Genomic DNA, 27,053 nt, shown 5'->3' on the forward strand with positions numbered 1-27,053 from the left:
AAGTGAGAGAGGGAGCGAGGGAGTGAAGAGGCAGATGAAGGGCTAGAAGCCTTCTCTTTGTCAGGCTTTATAGCTGGTAATGAATAAAAAACGTCTGGTGACCCAAGAAGAGGTTGTTTTTTTTCTCCATCGCACAGGTGGACTTTTTCTTCTTCAGTCGAGTCGGCCTGGAGGATAAATCTTTTACAGTGTATGAAAGAATGATAACAAATTTAGGGTTTCATCCAAAATTCAAGAGGGGATTTAAGTGTGGGACGTGTTACAGTATGAACAGAGGTTTGTCTTGTTTTTACTGTTTTTGTTCTCACGATCAAATTCAGGTAGTTCTTCACCTGTGATGTCTCGGTTTCATGACATAGTCATGATCTTGTAATTTGGTAATACTTGTAGTGTAATGATCACTACACTGTACAAGGCTAAACTGCATCAATGATTTTTGAAATAACCAAAATTTGATAGTTTTCAATCAATCAGATTTTATTTGTGAAGCCCATATTCACAAAAAACTATTCTCTAAACAACATCCTCTCTTCTAAACCCTCAACGAGAGGGTTCCACATCCAATAATTATCAAATTAAGATGAAGGAAAATGTATTTTTAATGAACCCAATGAAAGAAGTGATCAAAATATTGCCAAAGTGGGAACGAAACACTAAAGTACAGTGTTTACCTTCCCGTTAACACACGAGTGCAGAGGATATCGTACTTCTTCATGACTCTGGAGCATTTTTCACACCTGTGTTTTCTGTTTGTCACGCCGGCCTCAGCACTGTGAACAAGTGAGAACTTATGGGAGCGTTCAGCATTGTTCCAGATGACCCTGAATTGATAAGGTCGGCCGGTACAGTGAGAAATGGGGTCTCAACAATGGCTCTCCCCAATCCTTCTCTTGTCAGTCAAAAGAACTGCTCAAGCATAGTACCGCTCCGCTCTCTCTCACTCTCACTCTCTGTCTTTCTCTCTCTCTCTCTCTCTCCTCTTTTTCTGGTCCTCCTCTTCCATCAACTCTCTTCTTCCGTTGTTCCTCTTTGTCACTCTCATTTTCTCCACCTCTCCGTCCCCGTCTTTCTCTCTTTCTTTCTATCCCGTCTCATTCCCCCCACTCCTCCTTTGTAAAAGAGAAAGGAGGCCATGAATACCACACACAGACTCTGAGTCACTCGCTGCACAGCAACATTACTGCCGCCAGATTTTTTCCATCTCAACTGAATCACTTTACCTCTTTTTTTCCTCTCTCTCTACAGGAAACGTGTGTTCTCTACTTTTTTTGTCTTTAATTTCCCCGGCGTCAGGTCCAAAAGTTCAGTTTTTTGAAGAGTGAGTTTTTATTTATTGAGAGAGTTAATATCTCCGAATATATTAGAGATGCTGAAACACTAACATCTTGTGCATCTACCCGAGCCAGTGTTTTTAATCACACTAATTATCAAAGGTAAAGATGTATTGAAATGAAACAAATGAGAAGAAAGCAGAAGACATTTAACTAATCAATTTTTAATTTTTGTGATGAAAAGGCTGCACTACAGGACTGGTAGTGAAGCAATATTTTCAAATATTCAAAATTGCCATTGTAATCTCAGACGACACATTTGTCCTTCGCTTTTCTTCCCATTCCACTTCTTGGTTATGCTGCATTCATATCATATGTAATCTGATTATAAGAGTTTCATCCAGAATACATTTGTTGTGCAAATACGAATGAATGCAGAATTATGTAATCTTACATGCGAATGTCAATGAAGTCAGCGGCTCAGGAGAATGTACCGCTTGACCACAGTGGCCACTGTTCACTTAAAGACCTTAGTATTTGAAGTTCTAAAACTGTTGGAGCCGTCTGAAGGGAGAATCCTCCACCAATGCAGAGACAAGGAGTGTGTGTGTGTGTCTTTAGCGAGCCATTCACTAACTGGTGACGTAAACTGTGCCGCTCTTTTTGTGTTTGTCACATCAGGTCCTGTGGGTCATCAGGGCCGTCATCCGCCCTCTCTATTCCCTGTGTGTCTGTTTTTGTTTGTGTGTGTTTGTGTGTTTATCTTTGCATGTGTTGGCTACATCTCTCGTCAGTGCATATATGACAGTTCACGTGTAAATAAGTCCAAACTGTGTACAACATGCCTTTATATGCTTGAGTCTGTTTTATAGAGAGAGTTAGTGTTTGTATGTGTGTGGGTGTGTGTGTGTGTGTGTGTGTGCTCTCTGCGCATCACTGAGCACTGCATGGAGATACAGAGTGGAATTTAGGGCTGAGACGCAGTGAAAGGGAGCCCCTTCCTCATGCATGAGATAGGATCAGTGTTTACATGCACACATGGCAGAAAACCTCTGTGGTTGCAAAACAACTCGTGCAGTTGCTGATGAAAACTGCCGCGTTTCACAGACAAAGGCTGTGACTGGACGCACATGAAAACCAGTGATATCCATTAAGACTGATTGTGTGATCATTTGTACTGAGTAAGAAGAGTTAGTGGTTTCTGCTTGTTCTTCTATTCTTCTGTAAACAAAGAAATTAATGCATTTCAGAAAACAAACAGGATGTGATTCCATTTCATCAGGATTGTATTAGTGTTTTCTGTCGGAGGACCAGATGAGAATAAAGTTTAAAGGCTTGTTTATTAGTTTACATCATTTGTGATCATCTGTGTCTGCCACCAGTGCTCCCACTATGAACCAGAACATGTGACAAACGTACATATTGCCCTTAAAAACACAACACAACTGATGGATCTCACACACGTGCAAGTTATAAACACCAACATGAAGATGTAGAGATCCTCTTCAATCCATTCTCTCATTTCTCTGTGCTGCACTACTAGTTTTTTGTGTTGTTTGTGGTCTTTATTAAGATGTTCTGTCAATGTGCTTTGTGTGGAAAGTGTTTGAGTGGAACTCTTTGCTTTTATCTGTTACTTCCCCTCCAAGTGACATCACTTGTTCCAGAGCTGTGACCAGCAGGTTTATGATGCACAGAAGAAAAAAAGGGTCTAACACTGATGTGGGAACCGGCTCTGGTTCCAGATGAAAAGTGTTAACATGTAGATAACTCCGTCTGTCTCATTCTCACTTTACACGTCACGTGATAAACATCCTGTGCAGTTTTCATTGTAAACCAACACAGTTTCTCCACACTGCACATATCCGTAACACCTAAAAAAACACATTATATGCATTTAAAGATTTGCAAAGATTTTTAAAGAGTGTTGAAACTTCATTGTTTACGTCTGTTTAGGTTCTTCTTCTCTTGTATTGCTGCACTGTTACAACATGTTACTGCCCCAGGTTGTCAATGTGCCTCTAATATCTGCAAAGATGCAACTGCGTCTCCTAGAATTAGGTTTTTGAAACTAATTTACGACCGGACTAAGTTTTCTATCAACGTGATGAGGAATCTGGCTAAAATCAGCTGAAAGATTGAGCAAAATATGCACAAAACAAAATATTTGTTTTCCACCAAAAACCCCAGATCTTACAGTACGGTGTCCACACACAGTGACTACAGATTATTAAACTTTTGAATGGTTATGTTTGGGCACTCACAGCTCTTGTGGTCTAATTTTATACAGAAGAAAGAATTCAGTCAAAACATGTACAAACCAAAGCCAACATTTGTTGACCACATTTACGGTGCTTTTGTTGTCTAAACTTCAGAATCACAGATGTCCGGGGGTAAAACTTTGGATCAAACTTCATAAAATTAGATGTATTATGAATACACACCATATGGATGTATTTACTGGAGGCTCATAGATGAGTTCAGTGTTTGTTCTCATGTCAGCTAAAGTTGAACACACGGCTATGTTGTCCTCAGATTTGAACCTCTGCATTAAACCTCCCTCATTTTCATATCGCGTGAGCTTTGACATCTTTGATCAGGAAACAGGCCCATTTGGAAAACACATGTTTCATCTAACGTGTGTCCAGAAGCGTGTGGGAGTGCCAGATACGCTTAATTCAGAAAGCAATTTACATAATTCATAACATTTACTTTGATGCAAAGAATCATTCACTTTTTTCATGATGCACACTGTTGTGACAAACATGAGCCAGTAAAAGTCTTGCAAAGACTGACAAAGAAGTATGGCAGCCAAAAACATGTTCCCCCTCCTTTTGTTTTTCTGGAAAGTTGTGTGTTCAAAACAAGTGGTGAAGGACTTGCATGCATTCAACAAGTGGCTGCTCCAAAGAGACGTCTGAGTGATTGCTCCGGGCCAGACTGAAGTCTTGTTATTGGGTCTAATGTGTGGAGCTCACACTTCAGTGACTTACAATAAGTGACAAAACTGGAGGAGAAAGTCATCGTGTGTGTGGTCTTGAGGCTTGGAATGAGAAAACCTGGTGAAATTCCCAAATTAAGGATTTTCACAATCAATTTAAATGAGCTGCAGTTTAGATTGTTGACATTCCTCATGTGTTTTTGATCTCACTACTTTGTGCGTCTGTTTATTTGGGAGCAAAACCGTAGACAATTACAAGCCTTAGTGTGAGTGTGTGTGTGTTTTCAGATCCTCACCCTTCCAATTCACTGATTAGCTGATTTGTTGCCTTTTAGTTATGTTAATGCAACTTAATTACAGTCCCAGTGGGAAGATGCACTCTCCTTTATCCCCCCCCCCCCCCCCATACACACACACACACACACACACACACACACACACACACACACACACACACACACACACACACACACACACACACACACACACACACACACACACACACACAATTTGTGTCCAAGAAACATAATATAACAGGGTATCATTGTGTGATTCCTCTCTTCTTCCTCCCTCTCTCTCCCTTTGTTTCACTCTGTCATTCCCTTATGTGCATCTTTTTATTCCATGCTATAATAATCACCTCATGGCCGCTGCTCGGTGCAACCCTCAGTCAGCAGTGTGTGTCGTCAGTGAGTCCTTGGATCTTTGTGAGTGTGTGTGCATGGGTGTGTGTTAATGTGTGTGTTTATGTGTGTGTGTCAGGACAGCCATGACTCGCCTCTTCCTGACAGCGTCTGAGACTGGTGCTCTGTCAGAGCCAACCTTTTCATTCGTTTAAGGAAAGTCTCTGTGTGTGTGTGTGTGTGTGTGTGTGTGTGTCCCTGAGTCACATGGATCCCAGCCAATTAAAAGCTAACGCAGCCCGGATGCCTTGCCCCTACCAACATCTGGGTATTAAACTAAACGCCTGCGATATATTAGTTATGAAGTCAGCAGCTCCGAGGCGGACCACACAGGAGAAGTGCAAATTTCACAGTATGTCTGAGTCTATCTGATCCAAATACACTGTAATATGTTCACTGTGCAAATTGATGAGGTTTGTGTAGCTGAATGGGAAGCAGAATGAAAAGGGAGCACATCATTTTCCATCCCTACTGTTTTGCATCATCACATTAGTTGTCAGATCGCAGTTGTCATCAGTTCTGCTGTGAGTTATAGTTTACTGCAGATTCCTCAGGTGCACAGGGGAGATGAGTTGAGGGCTGAGACAAATTCAAGCACAGTCTCTCCTTTAACAAAGTCTTGATTGTGAATACTTTTTCATAAAGTCAGACAGGACAGGCATCAAAATGGAAACTTGACAAAAAATGTAAAGAAAAGGTTATGCCTTGACTCTGGGGAGATGAAGTGGGCGAGAGGAGAAAATGGGAACAGATTGAGACATAGAGAGAGAAGTGGCAGGCTCGGGGAAAGAACGAGCATGAAAGTGATGATATAACACCATGTATTACAATGACCCTCATCGAGGAGGAAAACACACACACACAGGTGTGCACGTTTAGTCATAAAACAGTGAAGTGATGGAGACAAGTCTCCACATGTGTGTTCAGCTGCTCGGACAAATTTAAGTACAGTTTACATGCTGAGGAAAGGAAGAGATAAAAACACACACAGAGACAGAGACTGGTTTGCTTGGTAGAAAAACCGGATTTGTATAAAACTAATGATTTCCATTGAGTTTCATTTATCATGATTTCAAAATAAAAGACCCTGGCAAGTGTTGTGGTGGTGCCTTGCAAAATTGGATGAAAGCTCCTTTACTATCTGACTGTCCATATTCATATCCTCTTCATGGCTCTAACAGAACTGTGGCAGCTGGACGTCAGTTTGTGACATCATGCCCCAAAGAGAAGCTTCACTGCATTCTTGAGCATTTTGCATTAATGAGATTCAAAACTGAATAAAAGAAAAAAAGAAAAAGGAAAAGATACATGAATACATATTAGTTTGAGCCTGATTGCTGTTGTGCTGGAGCCAGTGTTAAAGTTTTGTTTCAATGGGATTATTGACCCTCCAGTAGAATCCAAATCAAGAGTATTGAAAAAAGCAAACATTGGTATTCCCTCTTCTTTCAATCTGTGATCACATTCGTCCTCTTTACATAGATACAGGTTTCTTTGTTGCTTTAGCTCCAATTTCAGTCTTTAGGTAAGACAATATTTAACTGCTTATAAGCAGGTTGACATATTTTATGTTCCTCTTGGAGGAAACAGAGACCATGCCTTGCACCAGTTTCAGGTTTAGGGAAACTGTTCCATGTGGATATATACTTATGCATTCGATATGCAAGCTGGGTAATTCTCTGATAATTGATACTTGGGATGAAGAGGATGTTTTTATCTGTCTGTCTGTTGAAATGTTGATTTCTTCTCCATCACAATCCTGGATGCTCATTTTAATATTTAAAATGACACTTTGAAATCGCCCTTTCTGACCTTTGACCTTTCCTCTATATCTACACATCAGAATCCATCTTCTTGTCCTCTGTGATCACCTGCACAGTAAAAGACCCTGAAACAAAAGCCCAGTAATAAAAATAAAATCAACATGGCTTCTCTCTTGATCAATCCGACCAGTTAGGTTGGATTTCTCTGTGCTGTCTGAGTCATGGTTCTCCTTGTTTCCCCTCTGCGAGAGGCTCTCAGAGCTGTGGTCACTGCGCTCGTCTGGTGGCCTGCAGGCCGTCTGCAGCTGTCGTCGTCGTCGTCGCGGTTTCTCCCGCACACCGAATACAAACACATGCACGCGCATCCACACAGATGGATTCTCACCCTCTGTACTCTCCATCCATGTCTCTCTCTCTCTGCCTTTCATTGTGTCTCACTCTCAGCCACGCACATGCATTGGATGTCCGCCCCCGCATACTCTCTCTCTCTCTCTCTCTCCATCCCCTGGAGCCCCTGTGTCTCTCTTTCCTCTGTCTCTTTTTCTTCATGAGTTTTCCACCTCCTCTCCCTTCCTTTGCTTCCAGCTGTGTTATACAGCTAAGGAATATAAGTAGCAGCCGGCCGGCTATAAATATCGCCTGCCCACCCAAGACTGTTAGGATTATTATTTTTCTTATAATCACTGTGGTCTTTCTATAAACCAAACAGATTATTATCTGGTTTTTGTTCACTGCCGAGGGTCCTTCGCTGTTTCAGTGTGTATCAGTAAGTTGCAGCGAGTTTGTGCTCAGGACGTTTTCTTTTTACTTGTGTCAGGGAGTTGACTGACTGGAGAAGATTTACAAGACCTGGATTTGTACTGTAACTGCCTCGCTGACAGTCCGGCCTCAGAGCTGATGAGCAGAGTGGACAAAAGCCAGGAGAGAAAATGATGTAAAGCTGCAGAGAGGATGGGGAGGAAAAGAGCAACAAGCAGTTGGGTGGTGTTCAGGAGCACCGGTGAAGGTCTCGAGTGCTTGGCTGGATTTACGATGACAAAGCTCTGTTCATTTTTTCTTGAAAATGGGGGTTGGGCTCCTTGTTTATAGATGGCGCTCTGCTACATGCTACCTCGGCCTACAGCTGGGAGCCAGCTGTGTGAATCAACCTCTCCTCATCTGCTTTATCCATCCATCCCCCTCTCCCTCGTTTTCCCCTCCCCCCTTGTTTCCTCCGGCTCTCCTCCTTAAAAGGAGTTCAAAGAAATATTTGTGGTTGGGGCGTTGCGTACATGATACGCTGACATGCAGAAGAAGTAGAAGTAGGAGACAAGACAAGAGTTTGATGTTACATGCAAGACAGAGGAGAGAGTAAGGTGTGTGGAGGGGGGGTGAGAAGAGAGTTGAGGTAAAGAAAAGAGGAGGGAGGAGAGTAGGGGAGCAGGGTACAGGAAACCACAGGTATGTGCAGGATGGCGGGTGGGTGGCCTGGAGAGAGGACGGAGCAAACGTGAGCTTGTGGAGGAGTGAGGGAACAGCAGGTCATGGTGAAGGAAAGACACTCACATGGGCTGCGAACACACACATCTGTCCTCCTGAGAGATACATCGGTTGAGCTCCTGAAACCTGACAAATGTTAAACATCCAACTGCCTCGGAGAAAGCCGCTCGGTGGCTCGGGGCACAGAACGGCGCTTGTACAGGCAAATGAAAACACGGAGAGGTGAACCACTCCTAATCCTAAAACAAACACTATCAAGTCACTGACGGATCAAGCCAGCAGTTCAAAAGGAGCTAAAACAGTAATCATGACCGCGCAGCCGATGCGTACAAAGGAACATGAGTAAATGACAGTGCTTTTTGCTTTCAAATTGTTTTTTTGTCACTGTTCTTTCTATCTCTTTATGGTTGCACAGTTTCTTTCCCTGTCACCCTCAGCGTAAAGTTTCGACGTGCTGAATGAGATTCTGAGTTTCCGACATTCCTCAAATTAAAAAATGTAAAAAGTCTCATAAGCTTTCCACTTTTTTGTAACGTGCTTGGTTGAGCTCGACTCCCGGGCTCGAGCCCTCCAGTGCCCCACTGTCTGTCATCAGTCACTCCGTCTGTGTAGCAACAAGGGATCAACGTTTCATTCTGCCATTTCGACAAGGTGAGAACCCCAGCAGTGAGACATCAGCACCACGGCTTCCTCAGCCCACAGTTTACAGTACAGGGATATGTGAGGTGTGAATCAGCGGGTTGAAACCAGGGCTACAGTGTTGACTGTATTAAACCACAGCACCAGGCTAGTAAACATTAGTTTAGGACTTCAGGGATTCTTCTCTCTCAACACGACTACTGGATTAAACAAGTTTGTAGTTTTACATTCTTGAACCCAAGATAATTAGTGGCATTGTCATATGAGCAAGGCATTTAATGCATAAAACCACATTTCCTGTTAATTATCTGCTGCATTGATCATCATTAGTTAGCTTAAGATTTTTGATTTAAATTTGTTAAAGAAAGGATATGGAGCAATTCTTCATCAAAATGTTTTAAAACAACTACAGGTATGTGACATATGTTTCTGGACGTGTGTACTTACATTATCCAAAATGTTTCCAACAGCAGACCCAACTTTATTCAAGGTAATAGGACGTTTCATTTTAGTCACTTTTAATTGTATCATAACTGCTTTACCCATCTCTGCTATAACTTCCAGTAGAAATGACGTATCATGAAGGAAAAAACAACGGCTAGCCAGTAAGCCTGCTGGCTTTTCCCTCCTCTGTGGTCCCTTGCAATTGATTTTGATTATACATTCATGAAATGTTTGCTGATGTAGTCAGTAAAATTTCAGAATCATATAATAGACAATATGCAGCAGATTGCATGCAGAATTGTGAAATTCATACAAATCTACATATAAAATAGCCAACGTAATGTTCCATGCAAGAAACTGTAATCCTCTCTCCTGCTGTAAACCAGGCAGAACTCACATATTTCAATAAATAATTTCATCAGTTTTATTCATGTTGAAAACAAATTCTACACAAGAATTTGGGATTAATATTCCAACATATTGTTAGAGATGTTGTGATTTTCCCCTCCTGACAGTTTAGCTGGCTCGGACTTTAAGCGACCAAGACGAAATGATTTCCAGGAAAAGAAAATTGCAGTTTCGGGAGAAATGAATATACTTGTGATATTAGATCAGTGCATTCTGACTGAATGCACTGATAACAATTCGGAATTTTTGCAGAATCTGAGACAATTCTGAAGCTGGAATCAGAACGTGTATCTCAGATGCATTAAAGAACAGTAAATGCCTGTTTATAAGATACAACATCACTAGATAATATTAAATGTCTGCTTTTCTTCACTTGTTGGACTTATTCCTGTTCAATACCTCTTGAAAATGTCCGTTTTTATACTTAAGAGAGATTAAAGTTGTTTCGATCTAACTCAAAATGGCTGCTCATAAGTAGATATGACATTAATCTCCGCTGCAGCAGGTCAGTGAATAGGGCTTATTGTACATTACAGTGATGTCTCCAGCCCTGTGGCCTTTCGGTGGTCACACCACTGGCCCCCATCACATTACAGCAGCTGTAAGGAATTCACCCAGTGTGGGTAAAAAGGGGTAAAAAACACAGGGGAGGGGAGGGAGGGTGGGGGAGAAAAGCAGGGGAGGAGGGGGAGAGTCTGTGTTGGGTGGGTGGGGGGGTTACAAAAGCAAAGGCAGAATCTGAAAACAAAGTTTACCACCGAACGAAAACAACTGCGCTCGAAAAAAGTCAGTGGGTGAGGAGAGAGGGACAGAAGAGAGTTGGGTGGGGGGGAGACGAAAAAGAAAATGAAGTAGAATCTGGACTGTGGTTGGCTGAGGGCCTGAGCCCCGCCTTCATCTCACCCCCCCAATCCACCCCACCCCTCCCCTCCCTCCCTCAATCCGTCTCCAGCCCTAACACAACAGAATCTCCCACAAGCCCAGCCACATCAGGAACGGCTGGCTACATTATAGCTGCCATTATCGTCTCTCAAGTCATAACAGCCAGAGAACACCCACCTCGACTGCAGCTCCGCCAGCAGGGGGAGGGGCGAGGGAGAGGTCGCAAGAGCTGGAATGAGCTGGGAGAGAGAGAGAGGGGGGGGGGAAGATAGTCAGAGATAGTGATAAAGACAGAGAGAGAATGAGAGGATGAAAGAAAGGAACAACGGAGAGGCTGGAGGGGAAAGACTTTACACAATACTTCCAGATGTGTGTTTACACTACACAAAGTACTCCAGAGACATGTTGGGTTTTGTGTTGAGTGTTAAAGTTATACACGTGCACATTCTCTACTGAGGGTCGAGGAGAAATGAGGCGAAGACCAGAGGGGTCGTTAGTAAATACGGCCTCTTCTTAAGTTTGGCTTTGGGGAGGGACCAGGTTTAATGTTACACCCAAGAGTGAAGCAGCGTAGAGGCCGAGTGGAGCCGGGGCCGGATCAGATCAGGCGCTTTTGTCTGTCGAGACCGGTGACCTGTGGAAAAGACTTCTCCTCTCTGGAGGGAGGGAGGGAGGGAGAAGGAGGAGGAGGGCCCAGACTTTATGGGAACGTCACAAATGGCCAAAGGATGTAAAAACTAAACAATGTGTCTCTTTGTGTATCACACACACAAACTATCACCTGAGAAGTGAATTTAGTTCACAGCAAAGGCCATCAGGAGGAATGATCTGTTTGATCAAAGCCACACATTAAAGAAAAGATAAATATATCTCATCAACAGGCACATTCAGATATATCCTGCAGGTAAAATCTGGAGAATTGGACTTTACCCAGAGTTTGCTTTTCACACATGCACAACACAACGGGAAGTTTTCTGCACAGACATATTCACAACAGCAACTAATCCTCCACATTATTCAGGCGAGAGGTGGACGTGACGTATTAACTCCGCCGCGGAGATCACGTGATTATCTTGACAACACACAGTGTCGGCTCTTATCACCACAAACTCTCTTGACATCTTCATCTGTGTGTTCTGTGTGTGTGTCATAGAGATATTTGTTTTTGACATTTGACATTTTTGTGTGTTTCTCGTGTTAGAATCATCATCAACCTCCCCTGCTGTGTTGTCACATTGGATTCTCCTTAATTACTATGGAAATTATACTATTATACAGAAGAGTTTCATTTGGGGATCACAGGAAAAGTTCCAGAAAATTACTCAAACATTTGTGATGTAATATAGCTCTGGAAATTTCCAGGAAAATTCCTGTTTGAAAGTCAACCAGTCGGTACAATGTCAGGTCCAGGTCTTTTTCTACTGTAAGCCACCATGAGCTTCTGCTCATGCCAGAACAAGTACGACTGCTCCAGACTGTCTGAGTCTATTAAACTAGGTAAATGTGCCTTTTATTGTTTATGGATTAAACTTTTCATTCGGAAGAGGAATGTGATCTATCTTTTTTAGAGGTTACATAAATCTGTACATGATTGCCCCCCCCCCCCCCCCCCCCTCAGAGAAAAGCCTGAGTATTTTTGTTGTAGTTTAGTTTTAGCTTATGCTGAATGGCGTTTTTTTTTTTTTTTACAGTGTCAGTATTTGGCTTTCTGACAGGGAATGAGCAACATTAGGGATATAAAACCATATTTCATTTTTTGGTGGTAAGCTGAGTTGGTTTGGTAACTTAATACTAAAACTGGAATGGAAATGTATTATGATAAACCACAGTCAGGACCTAAGCTTGTTTAAAAGTATCCAGGAACTGAGCTCATCTTATTTCACAATCTACAAATACAAAAAACTTTCATGAGTTTGTCTCACTTTGGAAACATAGTGCAGTTACAGTTTCTTTAAAAATCTGAAGTTTTCCTAGGAGTTACATAAAATTATTTTTTAAATTCTCTTTTAAGCTTTTTTGTTCTTCAAGTAACCCATAATATATTAATTATCACTAGTGATGGTATGATTAGCTGTTTATCTGATTAGTGAATTTGGAACAACTTAGAAATAACTTTGCACTCAGAACTTTTCTCACAGGCCTATAATGACTTTTAGACATTAAAAAGAATAAATGATTATTTCATTAATTAAAAATAAGGATATATAGATGAATTAATGTGGAAAATCAATGTAAAACTGTCTTAATGATCTGTGGATCCTGTTCACTCTATATTCATGAGTTTTTCACACTGGTTTCCTGTGCACTGTGTAAGATTAGAGATGTGTTTAGGTGTGTCTTATTTATACGGGCCAGTGATGATGTTATGGGGTTAGTGAAGCTGGAGGTTTTGGTCGCAGAAAGTGGCTGCACTTCCTGTCCTCGTCCTCAGCTCCTGCCCGGCCCACTGTGCCGCAGCTGAGCAGCCTTGTTTAGTTTGCCGTGTGATTTATGGCCTTGGGGCTTTTTAATTTTTATGCTTCCCCATCCCTCTCAAACCCAGCACCACAAATTACACCAGGGACCAGACTCCCTTAGAGTTTCTCACAAAATATTGACCAAAAATAGCACAATGCCACAACACCTGTGTCAGCACCATGCATGTATGAACTCATCCATCATGATGAATTCATTTTTCCAAACATACATGTACACATACACAGGCAGGTTTATACACATGCATTTTACACATTCGGGAAAAAGTACATAAGTGCAGGAATGAAAAAAGTTTTTTTGTTTCAAAAAACACTAAGGTAAAAAAACACCTTCAATTATATAATATTTATTATTATTTTGTACTATGTTCTGTTAAATATTTCTGGTTTTACAAGATAAAGTTGTGTCCTTTTCACAATTTACTTCTTGTATTAGTATTATAGTACTATATTAGAAAAGGGGATACTGCAGCAAATGCAGTTGATAATGATCATGACATAAAGTTATGTATGTTTGTGTCTTGGCAGGTGGGATTATGTTTCTCTCTAAGTGTATATTTGCTTGCGAACGATTTCAAGATGGCGGAGCAGCTCAGGTTTACTGTCATTGACTTACTCAAGATTGTAAACTGATTACACAACACAGTTGTAAGTGTGTACATAGAGCTACAACAGCAAGAACACACACAAACACAAACACACACACTCTTGCTGCCTCGCTCCCAGGAGACACACATATGAGCACAAACATATTTTTCACAAAATATGCTGCTGACATTATTCACTTCTACTCTGAGATACACAACCATTAATCATGTCACACACACACACACACACACACACACACACACACACACACACACACACACACACACACACACACACACACACACACACACACACACACACACACACACACAGCAGCAAATACACTTGTTTCCAAAGCTCTCTTCTCATACACACCTGCCGCTGGGCGTACACAGTACTAACTACTTCTTGTATTTTCACCACACACGCACACACACACATTCTCTGTCGACTTGGTGGCCACTGGAATATTATGCTACCCCCTGGTGAGACTGACAGGTGTGTGTGTGTGTGTCAGGCTGTCTGGAGTCCTCTCTCTTGGTATTTATTGGTTCTGGACAGCTGAGGTGCTCGTCGAGATCTCTATTTAGCACTTCCGGCTAATTATCATACACACATCTGAAGCTGATGCTGAATATGTGCCATTAACCCCGGACCGCCCACGTCATTTAGGCACTGGCTAACTTTGCATGCCAAATCCCTCTGGTGGCTTGTGGGCTTAAATAGGTCCCTACTGCCCTTTTAACACTTGTGCTACTACATAACAGACCTCGCAACCTGTTACACTGCGACCACAGAGCTTTCATTTGCTTTCCCAGACTGGGTTTGAACACTTGTCACATGAACAACAGCAATGGGATTTTTTGCTTCCTCATGCATGACAAGGACTAAAGGGCAGAGTTAAAGAATGCGGCATCAGAAGGAAGATCTGAAACCATTTTGTTTCCCCCCTTTAGCAATAAAGATTTAAAAAATGCTACAGCGTTTCCATCTGTGGTTGCTATGACATCATCTTAATTAGCTGTGTTAACACGTACAACCCTCAGCTCCAACAGTAGTTAGTTCCTGCACTGATGTGGTTGGATGTAATGACCAGGTGCTTGTTAGTGGGATCTCTCAGCTGGAGTTACCTGACACATGCGGCCTGGATGAATGAATGAGTCTTCTGCAAGAGGCGGCTCTCTTCTACTCTCATTTTTTATATTGTTGGTACATGCATCCCCTCACCGCTCGTCTTTTAAGCTTCAAGGCGACACCCAGCTTTTTTTGTCCTCTGTGCAGGATGAGCAGCTGTGGCAGGTTTTTAGTGTCTGTCAGCAGCGTTTGAGCCACTCAGAGGACGCTGTTTCAAAGAGATATTAGAGGGTGTAACCTAAGTACTTTAAAACATGAAAAACGGATGGCTTTTTTTATGGCTGTTTTGATGTTTATGGCTCATTTATGCTCAACGTTAGATTCATATACAGAAACGGAGAGAGCCTTCTGTCTGTACTTTGACTTCAAGTCTTGTTTTTTACTCTAAGTAAAATTTAATATGTGAATGAGTTCAGTTTTTAAAAAAAAGATATTAACTTCCATTTATATTGTTTCTACATTTTCTTCTTCTCGTTACATAATGGATTTATTAATTTATATCAGCTCTGTTTATAAAAAAAATGACTCAGGAGTTGATTTTTCCCTCAAACTGATTTGCTTGGTTGGGTTTGTTGTTAACATTCTATATTTTCTTTTCTTTTTTTCCAACCACAATTGTTTTAGTCTGCTTGGTGGTTTTTCTCTCTGATGCTGTTTGGTTTTGTGTGGTCGGGATTGTTTGGATCTAACCGTGTCCTCGTCTCTGTGCCTCAGGTCCAGGGTGTAAGGGGGAGCAGCAGGTCTCGGAGCTCCAATGCCAGTGGACATGCAGCCACACCAGGGGCTGTATCACTACGAGACCTCACCCAGCCAGCCCTCCAGAGGGTAAGACAGCACACACTGTCCTCACTCATTACTCTGCATTTTAACCACCATATTTCACAGTGAAATTCACAATAATCTTACAAAAAATATAGTTGAAGGTTCTGGGACAAAATACATATTTAAATTCGTTTTGAGAGATAAATGAGAGGGGTTAATAATAACGTCTTAAATTAAGAGTCAGAACATGATAACTTAGAAACCGCCTGGCTCACTCCTAAGTTAGAAAATATAGATACCTACATTGTTAAAAAAGGAATTGAGATAAAGACATAAAGGGTATGTTTTCTTTTCTTCATACCTCCGGCAAGGCCAAATAGTCTTTTTATGAACCACATTTTTTAAATAAGGTTCGATTTTTAATTGGATCTACATTTCACATGCCCAGAAATACCAGTCCCCTAAAAATGCCAGATTTTTACATCAAGATCCATGAATTATTTTCTGAGAAATCAACAAAAACATCAAATAACAACCTATCACACAACGTTAAGAAAAAAACTCCTGGATCCACCCCCCCTTTAATGATCCTTATTAAAACTTTTGGTCATGTCCCATCGTTCCACAGAGCTCTGTCGATCTGTTCAGTTGTTTTTGTAAAAACCAGCCAACAAACAGACAGACATTGGTGATGTGTGTTTTTACTGTGTATTACTTGTATCAGCCAATATGCAGTATATGAAAATACAGACATGTCTCTGAAAGGTCATACTGAAGGCAGGTTTTACTCATATGTTTTGGTCTGTGTACAGGAATGAAGGAATCAAACGTGGCAACAACACATATTTACTGAGTTCCATTTAATAATTATCTTTCCACCTATGCACAATTTTAGGTGTTTGGACGTGTATTTTTTAAACTCAGGACAGAGCCAGACGAGCCGTTCATTCTTGTTTCCAGTCTTAAACCTAACAAGGATGCTGATCTCCTTAATGCACCTTCGAAAAGAAAGGAAACAAGCTTATTTTCTAAATGACTGAATTCTCTGATCTTGCCACCACTCATCTCAATCTTTCAGCCCACACCAGAGCTGCCCGTCTCTAGGAAGCACAACTTATATTCAACTTCAGGGACCAGAAACTGTTCCTATTTTAACACCAGGGGATATTACGAGGGCGCAGGAGCAATTGTTGTGGACACAGGCCTGTAGCTCAGCCCCTCACTCCTCCCCCCTCCCTCCCTTTCTCATGCCACCCAGGTTGCGGGTGGACTCGGCCTCTCTGACAGCTGCTAATTACAGGCTGACCAGGCCCTGTTGCGCTCTGCATGACTGCCCCGCGCCCCACTCAGGTTACCCAGAGAGAGAGGGAGCAGTGGAGAGAGAAAGGTGGCTTTGCAGGACAGAGAGAGACAGAAGAGCAGGAGGAGGAGGGAGAGAAGAGGAGGGGATAGAGAGAGAGGGAGAGAAAGAGGAGTAGAACAGAAGGGATGATTGGGAAAAGAGAAAGGAGGGAGGTAAATTTGGTGGGGGGGAACCGGCCCAGTGGATTAGAGAGGGCAGATTAAGCTCCTGTGTGGAATACACGTCGTGGTGACAGAATTAGAGAAGTGAAAGGGGATGGATGAAGTCTGTCCCTTTTAAAAAAAAAGAGGAGCAGGAGGGACAGAGGGAGAAAGAGGAGGAGAACAGGGGAGAGCCATTCTGAAACTAAGCAGTGAGAATAAGGAGAGGTCAGAGAATACATTGAGATTTATGAGGAGACTGGAAAGTTCCAATGAGGCTTCACTTCTAGTTTGGAGAGGGGGAAAACCCAGATGAGCAAGTTTCCACAGTGTAGAGCAAGATAAGGGCTATACACCACCTACTGGTGAGGAGGAGACATCACAACAAAGTCCAGTGAAGATGGGATAACAGATCTTTTCTTCTCTGGGCTGTTCTTTTTTTTTTTACCAGGTGGTAAACTGCTTCCAAAACCTGTTCCTGCTACTACAAATACTTTAGCACTTAAACTGCAGTTACAGAAGCTGTTATTGTGTCGTATTTACATATTTCTGCCCTTCACAGTTGTGCGTTAGTTGTTGTGCAGTAAAAACGAATTTGCACAGGGGACAATAAAGTTGTAAAACTTTAACCAACATCTCCACATAGCATATCACACATATCACACATTCCCTTCTTAATTTCATGTGTCCCTTTAGGCTCTGATACGGCACCATCACTGAATGTGTCCTCGTGTGATGTTTTCTGCCTGTTGACTATTGACTGCTCCTTTCAACCATACTTTTCATTTTACATTTGAGTACAAGTACAAGTACATGGTTTTGATCCTGAGGTATAGAGGAATTCATTTTAAACAACATTAAGCTACAGGACAAACAGTGCTGCACCAAACCACATCAAAACTGCAACCTGCTGACCGAACACTGAAGTTACAGCAGAAACATCACTGAATTAAGCAAAACTGGGTCCACAAAGTTGCCGAAATGTTGACCCACAGTACAGGCTAACACCCAGGCCAACCACCTTGATGTTACAAAGATATTGAAACCTATAAAAAGATTTCAATCCCTTAAAAAGGCTCATCACAAAGAGGACAAACAAGTCAAGAGTTAGCAGCCAGAAAAAGATTTATTCAACAAAAATAAAGGAATTAACAAACACAACCGAATTCAACACAAGGCCTGATGGGTCAGCCACAATGAACAAAAGAGGGGAAAACCCACAGACCAACCCACAAAGGGTCGTAGGATCTGGGGATCGTCCTCTAAACAAACCAACAAACAAAACTAAAGCTAACAGAAATAAAGCCACAAAAAACAGAACTACCAGAAAAAGGAATACAAGAAACAGCGCACTAGGTCTGCTGCTGCTGCAACCATGAAGAAAGAGAGAGAGACTTCTCCCCCTCTTAAATAGGTAGATCTCCATCAGCCAAACTCTGTGCACCTGAGGAGATGAGAAAAGAACAGGACACAATTAGTAGAGGTTAGGCTCAACCACCAGGGGGCAGACTAGACACTTATACGGCACATCTATAAATTCTCTGATTCTAGAAATACATTATATTATATTCTTTTTATAGCTACCATCAAGGGCTGGGCGATGAATACATTTCTCTAATTATTGAAACACAATTTTCATCAATAGCATATATAAACCACAAATCCAACATATGTCAATATAATGCTCATGAATTAAGCACAGTGAGGAGTTAGAACACATAAATGATCGACCTCAGATTTATAAAATTTGTGTTTGTTATTCTCTGCTCATAAGAAGAGTTTAAAACGTTTAGTCAGAAGCTAAAATAAGTTAATCTTACAGGAACTTCATTTAAAAGAAATATAATATGTTTGTCGTGATGATTATTGATATCTGACAGATTTGTATTTTCTTCTTTATCTTGACGTAATTTTTGATCATCACAACTTTTTGCAGTGGTCATTTCAAATCAATCACATTAATTGAAGTTAATTTCAAATCAAATTAATAAATTTATAACGTAAGTGTTTTCCTTTCTATTTGCAGCCTAGTCCCATCAGACCAGTCTCCCTACAGCGATGTGTCTCCGCTGCGCGCCCCGCTCATCAACGGCCCTGCGCAGGACTGTCGAGCTATGTATAATCCTATGACTCCCAGTATGACTCATGGATCGGGACCAGCACAGGGGATTGGCCACTGCATGGATCAATACATGAGGCCCCCTCAGGCCCCACCGCCCCACAGCGTGATGGGCCACAGGGGCATGCCGCCCACGGAGGGTGAGTCACAGTCAGAGTATCTTTTACACCTCGTGAACCTCACAGCTGCTACTGATCTGGATTTAAAGATTCCCCACAGAGCCAGGAAGAAAAAAAGGAGAAGAAACTAACTAGTTCTTCTTTCGTGCTCAACCAACCGTCACATGGCTGCGTGTCAACATAATGTTGAGATTTTGAACATGTGCACACTGGCTCTGTAACTAAGCAACTATTTGTCTTGATGTCTGTTTCTGTCTTGTCTCTAATGTCATACAGGTGGCAATAGCACCCCCTACTGTAGCCAGAACAACATGATGTCCTCTCACCATAACTTCTGCCAGGTCCAGCCTGGCTCTGATCAGATTGGGTCTGTTGACGGTAAGGAAACACTGATTTTAAATGTAAAAAGATGTTTTGCATCATCTCAAACTTACTAACTAACAAACCTCATGCTCTGGTCGTCCTTTAGGTTCGAGGTTCTCCACACCTCGCTCCATACTGAAGCTGAGCAAAAAGAGAGCACTGTCCATCTCTCCCCTGTCCGACGCCAGTGTCGACCTGCAGACGGTGATCCGGACATCACCCAACTCATTAGTGGCCTTTGTCAACTCTCGCTGCAACCCCAACGGAGCCAGCTCCTACGGCCATCTCTCTGTGAGCGCCATGAGGTCAGATACTTCTCTGTTCTGTATGCTAAGTTCAATAATGCATTTGAAAGTCAGTAAAATATCACTCTCTCTTTCCCTCTCAATCCACAGGTGCATTTTAGTAAGCTCTAGTATTGATCTTATTCGGTGCAAAACGAAACCTCACATTATGCACTAGTTTGTTACTTAATTTCGCCTCATCCAGCCACATTCACACACTAACGTTACGTGATGAGAAGTAAATATAAGTACAGCCACTGCAGACGGAGAAAAAACAGATTGCAAATGCAGGTTAACTGCCATAAGATAAAATAAAGAAGAAATTTAAATGTCTGTGTCATTCACCACTTCGGTTTTCCCAATCTGTAAGCTGGTAGCTAACTGGCTAAATGCTCAGCAACTATGGTGATAAAGGTATTTATACACATAAACACATGTACTAAGGTAAATTGATAAAATACTAAAGACAAATCATGTAAAAAGTTGGTTAAAAAAGAATATTAGTTTTAGAAAACAAGAGTTCATCATCATATCATGAGAAATGCCCTCATTCACCTCTGTACAGCAAACAGGTCTTGATTTATTTGAATACCTCAATGGTTCCTTCAGCTTTTGTTAAACTTGTATTTCTTTTTCTCTGCAGTCCGTCTCTGGGTTATTCCAGCAACATAAACTGTCAATCCAGGCAACACGGAAGCATGTATGGTGGAGGCGGGGGGACGCCCCTGGGTGGACACACACCAGGTCCCTGCCAGGCTTCCCGCTTACCTCCGCACAATCCTCGGCTGCACGTTACGCCCAAGCATGGACACGTAAGACAGCTCTTTATCACTCCCTGTACAAAGCATTCATAGCAGTTCAAAATGTTAAACAACATGATGCTTTTCTGTGTAGCTGAAAACGGAGCCAGGGCTGGGCAGTGTGATGGATGGCATCAATGTGAAGAGCCTGGAGGAGAGATCAGAGGGAGATGTGGCCAGTCCGTCTTCCACTGGAACTCAGGTGCAGTAACAGTCTCACTCTCATGAGAAGTGTTTTCCCACATTTTCATTTTAGCTTTTGTCTTAAGATTAGTCAAATAAGCTGTTTTTAGATGTGAGCCTCGGAATATTAGAAAAATTGAATCTGTACATTTATTGTCTGGAACATTCAGGCAAGGGGCTTAGTAGCAAGAGGCAGGGCATGGTCTACAAATATTCAGCTCTTATGACTAAAGACTCTCAGAATCTTTTCTCGTTTTATACGTGTATGGCTCCTCCTTTTCTTCCTGAGATTTGCTCACACTATCAAGTACAAAGATACATTTTTGCAGCTTTGACACACTTTTGTTTTTATGTGGCTTTAGTTGGAAAATAACCTTTTATGACATCACATCAGCAGTGGATGAAATGACTGGCTGATATGAATGATCTAATTAAGGCCAATTTGGCCCTGTGTATGTTTTTTAAAATCTTCAACATCTTGTTTTTGCCCATCAGGACCCTCTCCTGGGTCTACTGGACGGCAGAGATGACTTGGATAAAGACGACGGGAAACCTGAGCCAGAGGCCGTCTACGAAACTAACTGTCACTGGGAAAGCTGCAACAAGGAATTTGACACACAAGACCAGCTGGTTCATGTAAGAAAGACTGAGCTATAGACACTGCAGGCTGGGGAAATAACAAAGGGAAAAATAAAATAATTTTGAGGTCTTCAGGAAATCCAAGGTTACATGTTATCTACAGTATATCGCTATGATTAATATTGTGTCTCCCTGCGTATCTGTTTACTCTGCAGCACATCAACAATGAGCACATTCATGGCGAGAAGAAGGAGTTTGTGTGTCACTGGCAGGAGTGCTCTCGAGAACAGAGGCCGTTCAAAGCCCAGTACATGCTAGTGGTTCATATGCGCAGACACACAGGAGAGAAGCCACACAAGTGCACTGTGAGTCAGTCTCTTAGCTACCATCGGAATACGCATCATATTTGCATGTTCCTAATATAGCCGGGATCACAGTTGTGTTATTGTTGTTGTGAGATTTCATTATTGCATCTTGACTTACAAAACTACTATTTGTTATTTTTATGTTTTAGTTTGAAGGCTGTAACAAGGCCTACTCTCGCCTGGAAAATCTGAAGACCCACCTGCGCTCTCACACTGGGGAGAAACCATACGTGTGTGAGCATGAAGGCTGCAACAAGGCCTTTTCAAATGCTTCCGACCGCGCCAAGCATCAGAACCGGACTCACTCCAATGAGGTATAGTCGTGTACATCACTGAAAAGTAATCTGGAATCGTAATCTGCATAGCTTGAATGCTAGTATCCATATTTGCCATGGCTAATAAAAAACATGTTTTTATGTGAGATTCATGCTGCAAACACAGCACAATGTCTGGTTTAACTAAGCAAAATAAAGTTTGATGGGCAGATACTCTTGAATGCATTAATACAATTTACTGTTCACACAGAGTTTTGTGTATTGACTGACACTTTGCTATCTTTCAGAAACCGTACGTATGTAAGATCCCCGGCTGCACTAAGCGGTACACAGATCCAAGCTCTCTACGGAAACACGTGAAGACGGTGCATGGCCCCGAAGCCCACATCACCAAGAAGCATCGTGGAGACACGGGGCCTCGACCCCCTGGCTCAGCTATGACCCCTGGAGGCCAGAACTCTGAACTTCTGCTGGAGAAAGAGGAGACACGCAGGGAGGACTGCAAACTGCTGGCTCCTGAGATGGCTCTGGTGAGTGCAATATTTATTTATGGCCTTCAATATCAGAATAAAAAAAGATCAGGTCACATATACTTATAATTTCTGCCGTTTTAACAGGATTTTTTATAGTGTAAATGACATTACCTTATGTTACTTTTTTCAGAAATCCCAGCCAAGTCCTGGAGGTCAGTCATCATGCAGTAGTGAACGTTCTCCACTGGGGAGCGCCAACAACAATGACAGCGGGGTGGAGATGAACCTGAATGCAGCCGGCAGCTTGGAGGATCTCACAGCGCTGGAGGATGGAGTGGCAGGTGGCGGAGGAGGAGGGGAGGCAGGAGGTCTGGGAGGAGCGATGGGAATGTCAGCGCAGGCTTTGAAGAGGCTGGAGAACCTGAAGATTGACAAGCTGAAGCAGATCCGCAGACCGACGCCCCCTAGTCGCTGTGCAAACAACAAGCTACCAACACTTCCTGGTCAGTTTTATAATATTACCATCATGGGCGTATTCTTTATATATTTAATATATTCTTGAGGTTTATTGATGTTGAAGGGCAACTTGCACAAAAAAGATTTTCTTGCTGCAGGTTGTTTCAAACTAGAATTGCACTCAGTAGAGAACATAACTCCTCTAAGGCCCAGCAGCCCCCTGAAATAAAATAAGTCTCATAACTAAGGTCAACTTACAATTTTTAGCTACACATCATTAGTTGCAGGTTTCTAACCCTATTTGTTTACGTACCGCAGTTGAAAACATCCTACAATCCTATAAAACCACATTACATAACATTACACAGATGCATTGATAGCAACAACCTAAATATGTTTGAATTTGTTTATGAAGATTAACATATAATTCTCTCAGAACTTAATAAAAATGTTAAGGAAAGTGAAAAAACCCTGGATCTGCCCTCTGATATGAATTTGCACCTACATTTTATGGATTCATCCCTGACCCACACTGCATCCTTCCAACCAAATTGGTTACCAATGGTAACTGTTCAAGTAGTTTTTGGGTAATCCTGCTAACAAACGCAGATGAAAACATATCCTCCTTGGTTCAGGGATTACTTCAATTGGATGTAATAATTCTACCATAGTCAAATCTAATCAAATAATTGTTTGTATTGATGAACTGTGTCTAAGCTCTTTCCTCTTGGATTTCCATTATCAGGTCCAGGGGAGAATATAGGAATGTGTGCACCTTCTCCGCTTCTTTCAAATCGACGTGTCATGGAGCTGTCTAACCACGAGTTGGGAGGTGGAACTTCGATTGGCTGCTCCACTAACGACAGGAGAGGAAGCGGGACCAGCAGTCTAAGCTCTGCCTACACTGTCAGCCGTCGCTCCTCCATGGTGTCTCCTTACCTGTCCAGCCGGCGCTCCAGTGAGGTCTCACAGATGGGAGGAACAGGAGGGGGACAGTGTCACCTCTTTGGCCCAGAGCAGAGTGGGGGAGATGCCCTCTCTCCTGAGACCAATCGCAGGGGAGCTCCGTGTCCTGGTGGGGGAGGAGGATTGCCAGGTCTTCCAAATTTAACACCCGCTCAGCAATACAGCCTAAAGGCCAAATACGCTGCAGCAACTGGTGGACCTCCACCCACTCCATTACCCAACATGGAGCAGCCAGTCACTCCAGGCAGAAGAGGAGGTGTTTTGAGCGAGTACCAGGGTCAGCCTCTGCCCCCATTCATTCAACAAGCCGGTCCACGTAGGCACAGCGCCAACACAGAGTATGGCACCGGGGTTATCTACCCTCACCAGGCTCCAGGAAACAACAACAGACGAGCCAGTGACCCGGTTCGATCAGTAGCGGATCCACAGGCTCTACCAAAACGCTTCAATAGCCTTAATAACGTAGCCATGATGAGCAGAAGGAATGCACTGCAACACCGTGGTTCTGACACCAGTCTCGCCCGCCACATGTACTCCCCTCGGCCGCCAAGCATCACTGAGAATGTAATGATGGAGTCTATGGGTATGGAGCCCCACCTCTCCCCTGTTGATGCCAGGGATCGTTCTCTGATGATGCCCCCTGGAGAAAGAAATTTTATGGGATACCAGCAACAGCATCAAACTCTTGGAGGAGGTGGAGGTGCTCTTTCAAACCAGCTCTCCCCAACCCATGACTCCCTGGGCTGCCCAGACCAGGGTTACATGCAGGGGCACTATCAGAATCAGGCAGGGGAAGTAACCTCTAGGGTTGGTGGAAATCCAATGGGCCAAACAAGGCCGATTCATCCAGAGGGCATTTCTAATGCTCTTCTCCAGCAGGCCGAGTACAGTATGAGCACCTGCCAGCTCAGTCCATCGGGTCCCCATTATCCCAGCATCGGCCAGGGTGGTGACGCTGGAGGTCCTTGGAGTGATGCCCACAGCCAGGTCCAACCTTCCAGCCACGCGCTTCAGAACCAGAGAGGAATACAGTATTCAGACCCCACCCTGCAGCCTCAACAGACACAGGCCCACTTCAGTAATCAGACAGGCCTGTATAACAGCCCGGATGGAACCCACAAGCTCACCATCAAGCCCGAGCAGCAGTTCCACCCTGGGATGGGAGGCAGAGATGCGTGTCAAAGTGCGAAGCTCCAACAGCAGCAGATGCTCCTCCAGCAGACTCAGGGTTACCCACAGCAGACAGGCCAGGTTATGATGAGGAACTCTAACAATCCAAGTTGTGACTTTCAAGGCCAGAGCCAAACCTCTTATCCCGGTAGAGGGGGCTTGAGTTTGGGTTGCACCGGAACTGCTCTTTCAGAAGGGCAGAGGTCAGAAACCCCCATGATGCAGGTGAAGGAAATGATGGTGAGGAACTATGTACAGTCCCAGCAAGCACTCATGTGGGAGCAGCAGCAAGAGCAGCAACAACAACAGCAGCAGCAGAGTGGAATAAAACCTCCTTCACTGGCCGAAAATATGGATATGAGTGGCCAGGCAGTGATGATGCAGCGCAGCCCACAGCACCAAAACCAGAACCTTTATTCCAACCAGGCCTATCCTTCCTACCCCAACCAGAACCTGGTCATGAGTCCTCCAGCCCACAGCCGAGTGCCCAGTTCTGTGACAACTAAAGACCAGCAGCTGACAGGTCTCCCAGGGTCGTGCTATGGCCAGGAGATGGTGGTTCCTAGGCCTCCTCAGGTACGGAAAGCCCTCAGCCGCCAGAACAGCGTGTCACAGGTAGGAGGGGGCTACCTGGGCAGCCCACCCCACCTCAGCCCTGTCCACTCCACTCCCAGCCCCAGGCGAGGGGTCAGACTTCCTCCAGTCCAACATCCGCAGCACCCACAAAACGAAATGTTCTCCCCTTCCAATAACAACAACATTTACTACGCGGGTCAGATCAACATGGATATGGAGAAACATATGGACCCCCAGAACGGGCCTTGTATCAACCAGCAGCTTAGCATGGCATCCAATCTGGACTCAACAGGTGGCACTAAGTCTGCTCCCTATACTGAGTCCGGCCCCATCTCCAATGCCTTAGAAAACCTGGACCTGGACAATGCTCGCATAGACTTCACCTCCATCATCGATGATGCCGACTCTTCCTCGTTCAGCCCGGTCAACCATCCCCTTCAGGGATCTTCCTCTCAGGCCTCATCGCGCCTCACCACCCCTCAGACTTCTGTCAGCTTAGCCGCAGGCTCTGGTCTGTCCAACATGGCCGTTGGGGACATGACATCCATGCTTACCTCGCTGGCTGGGGAGAATAAATACCTGAACACTCTGTCTTAGAAGACAACTCAGCATATACTCTGACTAACAATCAAACTGAGGCCGTGTCGAGGTCTAATATAGACAGCCTGGAGTTTCATACTCCTAAGTCCTGTTGCTTGTAGTGATTTTCTCTTGTATGTTGCAAGAACGGTCAGTTGAGGTGAGACAGACAAACGTTTGAATGGAACATTTCATGAATGACTCATTAGTCTGGGCTGTTTTATTCGTCCCTTTAAGCCTTCATAAATGAACCCAACACGTTAACCCTTCTCAGAGCCAGGGCCCTGAACTGTCTAGGGGTCTGTTGCTATTGGATACCAATGTAACAGGAATAACAATATGCTGTAATGCATGCTGGTCGCAAGTTGTGACTAAGCTAATAATGTGGTCCCATTACTTACATTTTTAAGAATCCCCACCCTAAACCTTAAAACCAAAGGTGCCTGGTCAGTCTCGCTCTTTTGCTGTATTCTTCCATCACTGCCTTGGTACTTGGTATTTTTTTATGCCTGATAAGAAACTGATGCTGAACTTTTGCCAAACAGGCATTCCAGTCACATAGGGCTGTGGCGACAGTGGAGCAGAGAATGATACGTGTAAATAGGTTTTATATACATTTATATATGTTGTGTATATGACAATGAGACTTTGGATAAATCCTCCGCTCTCTCCTGATCAACTGCTTGGATTCTGAAGGCCAACATTCAGATGAGAGTTGTTAAGGAAGCTGGTCGGACGGATGAGAGAGATACGCTTTTTAGTGATTGAGAAATTA

The 27,053-nt window shown here is 43.2% G+C and overlaps 1 protein-coding gene across 1 annotated transcript in view; it reads left to right on the forward strand.

Moving 5' to 3' along the window:
- Positions 1-26,446, forward strand: part of gli1 (GLI family zinc finger 1) — a 47,799-nt gene extending 21,353 nt beyond the window's left edge. The window contains exons 2-13 of the mRNA XM_020096908.2: positions 15,421-15,531; positions 18,998-19,230; positions 19,486-19,587; positions 19,679-19,877; positions 20,500-20,668; positions 20,751-20,858; positions 21,335-21,475; positions 21,634-21,783; positions 21,933-22,097; positions 22,346-22,588; positions 22,722-23,034; positions 23,733-26,446. Of these exons, the coding sequence (XP_019952467.2) occupies positions 15,461-15,531; positions 18,998-19,230; positions 19,486-19,587; positions 19,679-19,877; positions 20,500-20,668; positions 20,751-20,858; positions 21,335-21,475; positions 21,634-21,783; positions 21,933-22,097; positions 22,346-22,588; positions 22,722-23,034; positions 23,733-26,296 (4,458 nt within the window). The 5' untranslated portion in view covers positions 15,421-15,460 and the 3' untranslated portion in view covers positions 26,297-26,446. The remainder of the gene's footprint in view (positions 1-15,420; positions 15,532-18,997; positions 19,231-19,485; positions 19,588-19,678; positions 19,878-20,499; positions 20,669-20,750; positions 20,859-21,334; positions 21,476-21,633; positions 21,784-21,932; positions 22,098-22,345; positions 22,589-22,721; positions 23,035-23,732) is intronic.
- The last annotated feature ends 607 nt before the right edge of the window (positions 26,447-27,053 follow it).

The sequence above is a fragment of the Paralichthys olivaceus genome, chromosome 2, assembly GCF_024713975.1.
Source record: "Paralichthys olivaceus isolate ysfri-2021 chromosome 2, ASM2471397v2, whole genome shotgun sequence".
Classification (NCBI taxonomy): domain Eukaryota; kingdom Metazoa; phylum Chordata; class Actinopteri; order Pleuronectiformes; family Paralichthyidae; genus Paralichthys; species Paralichthys olivaceus.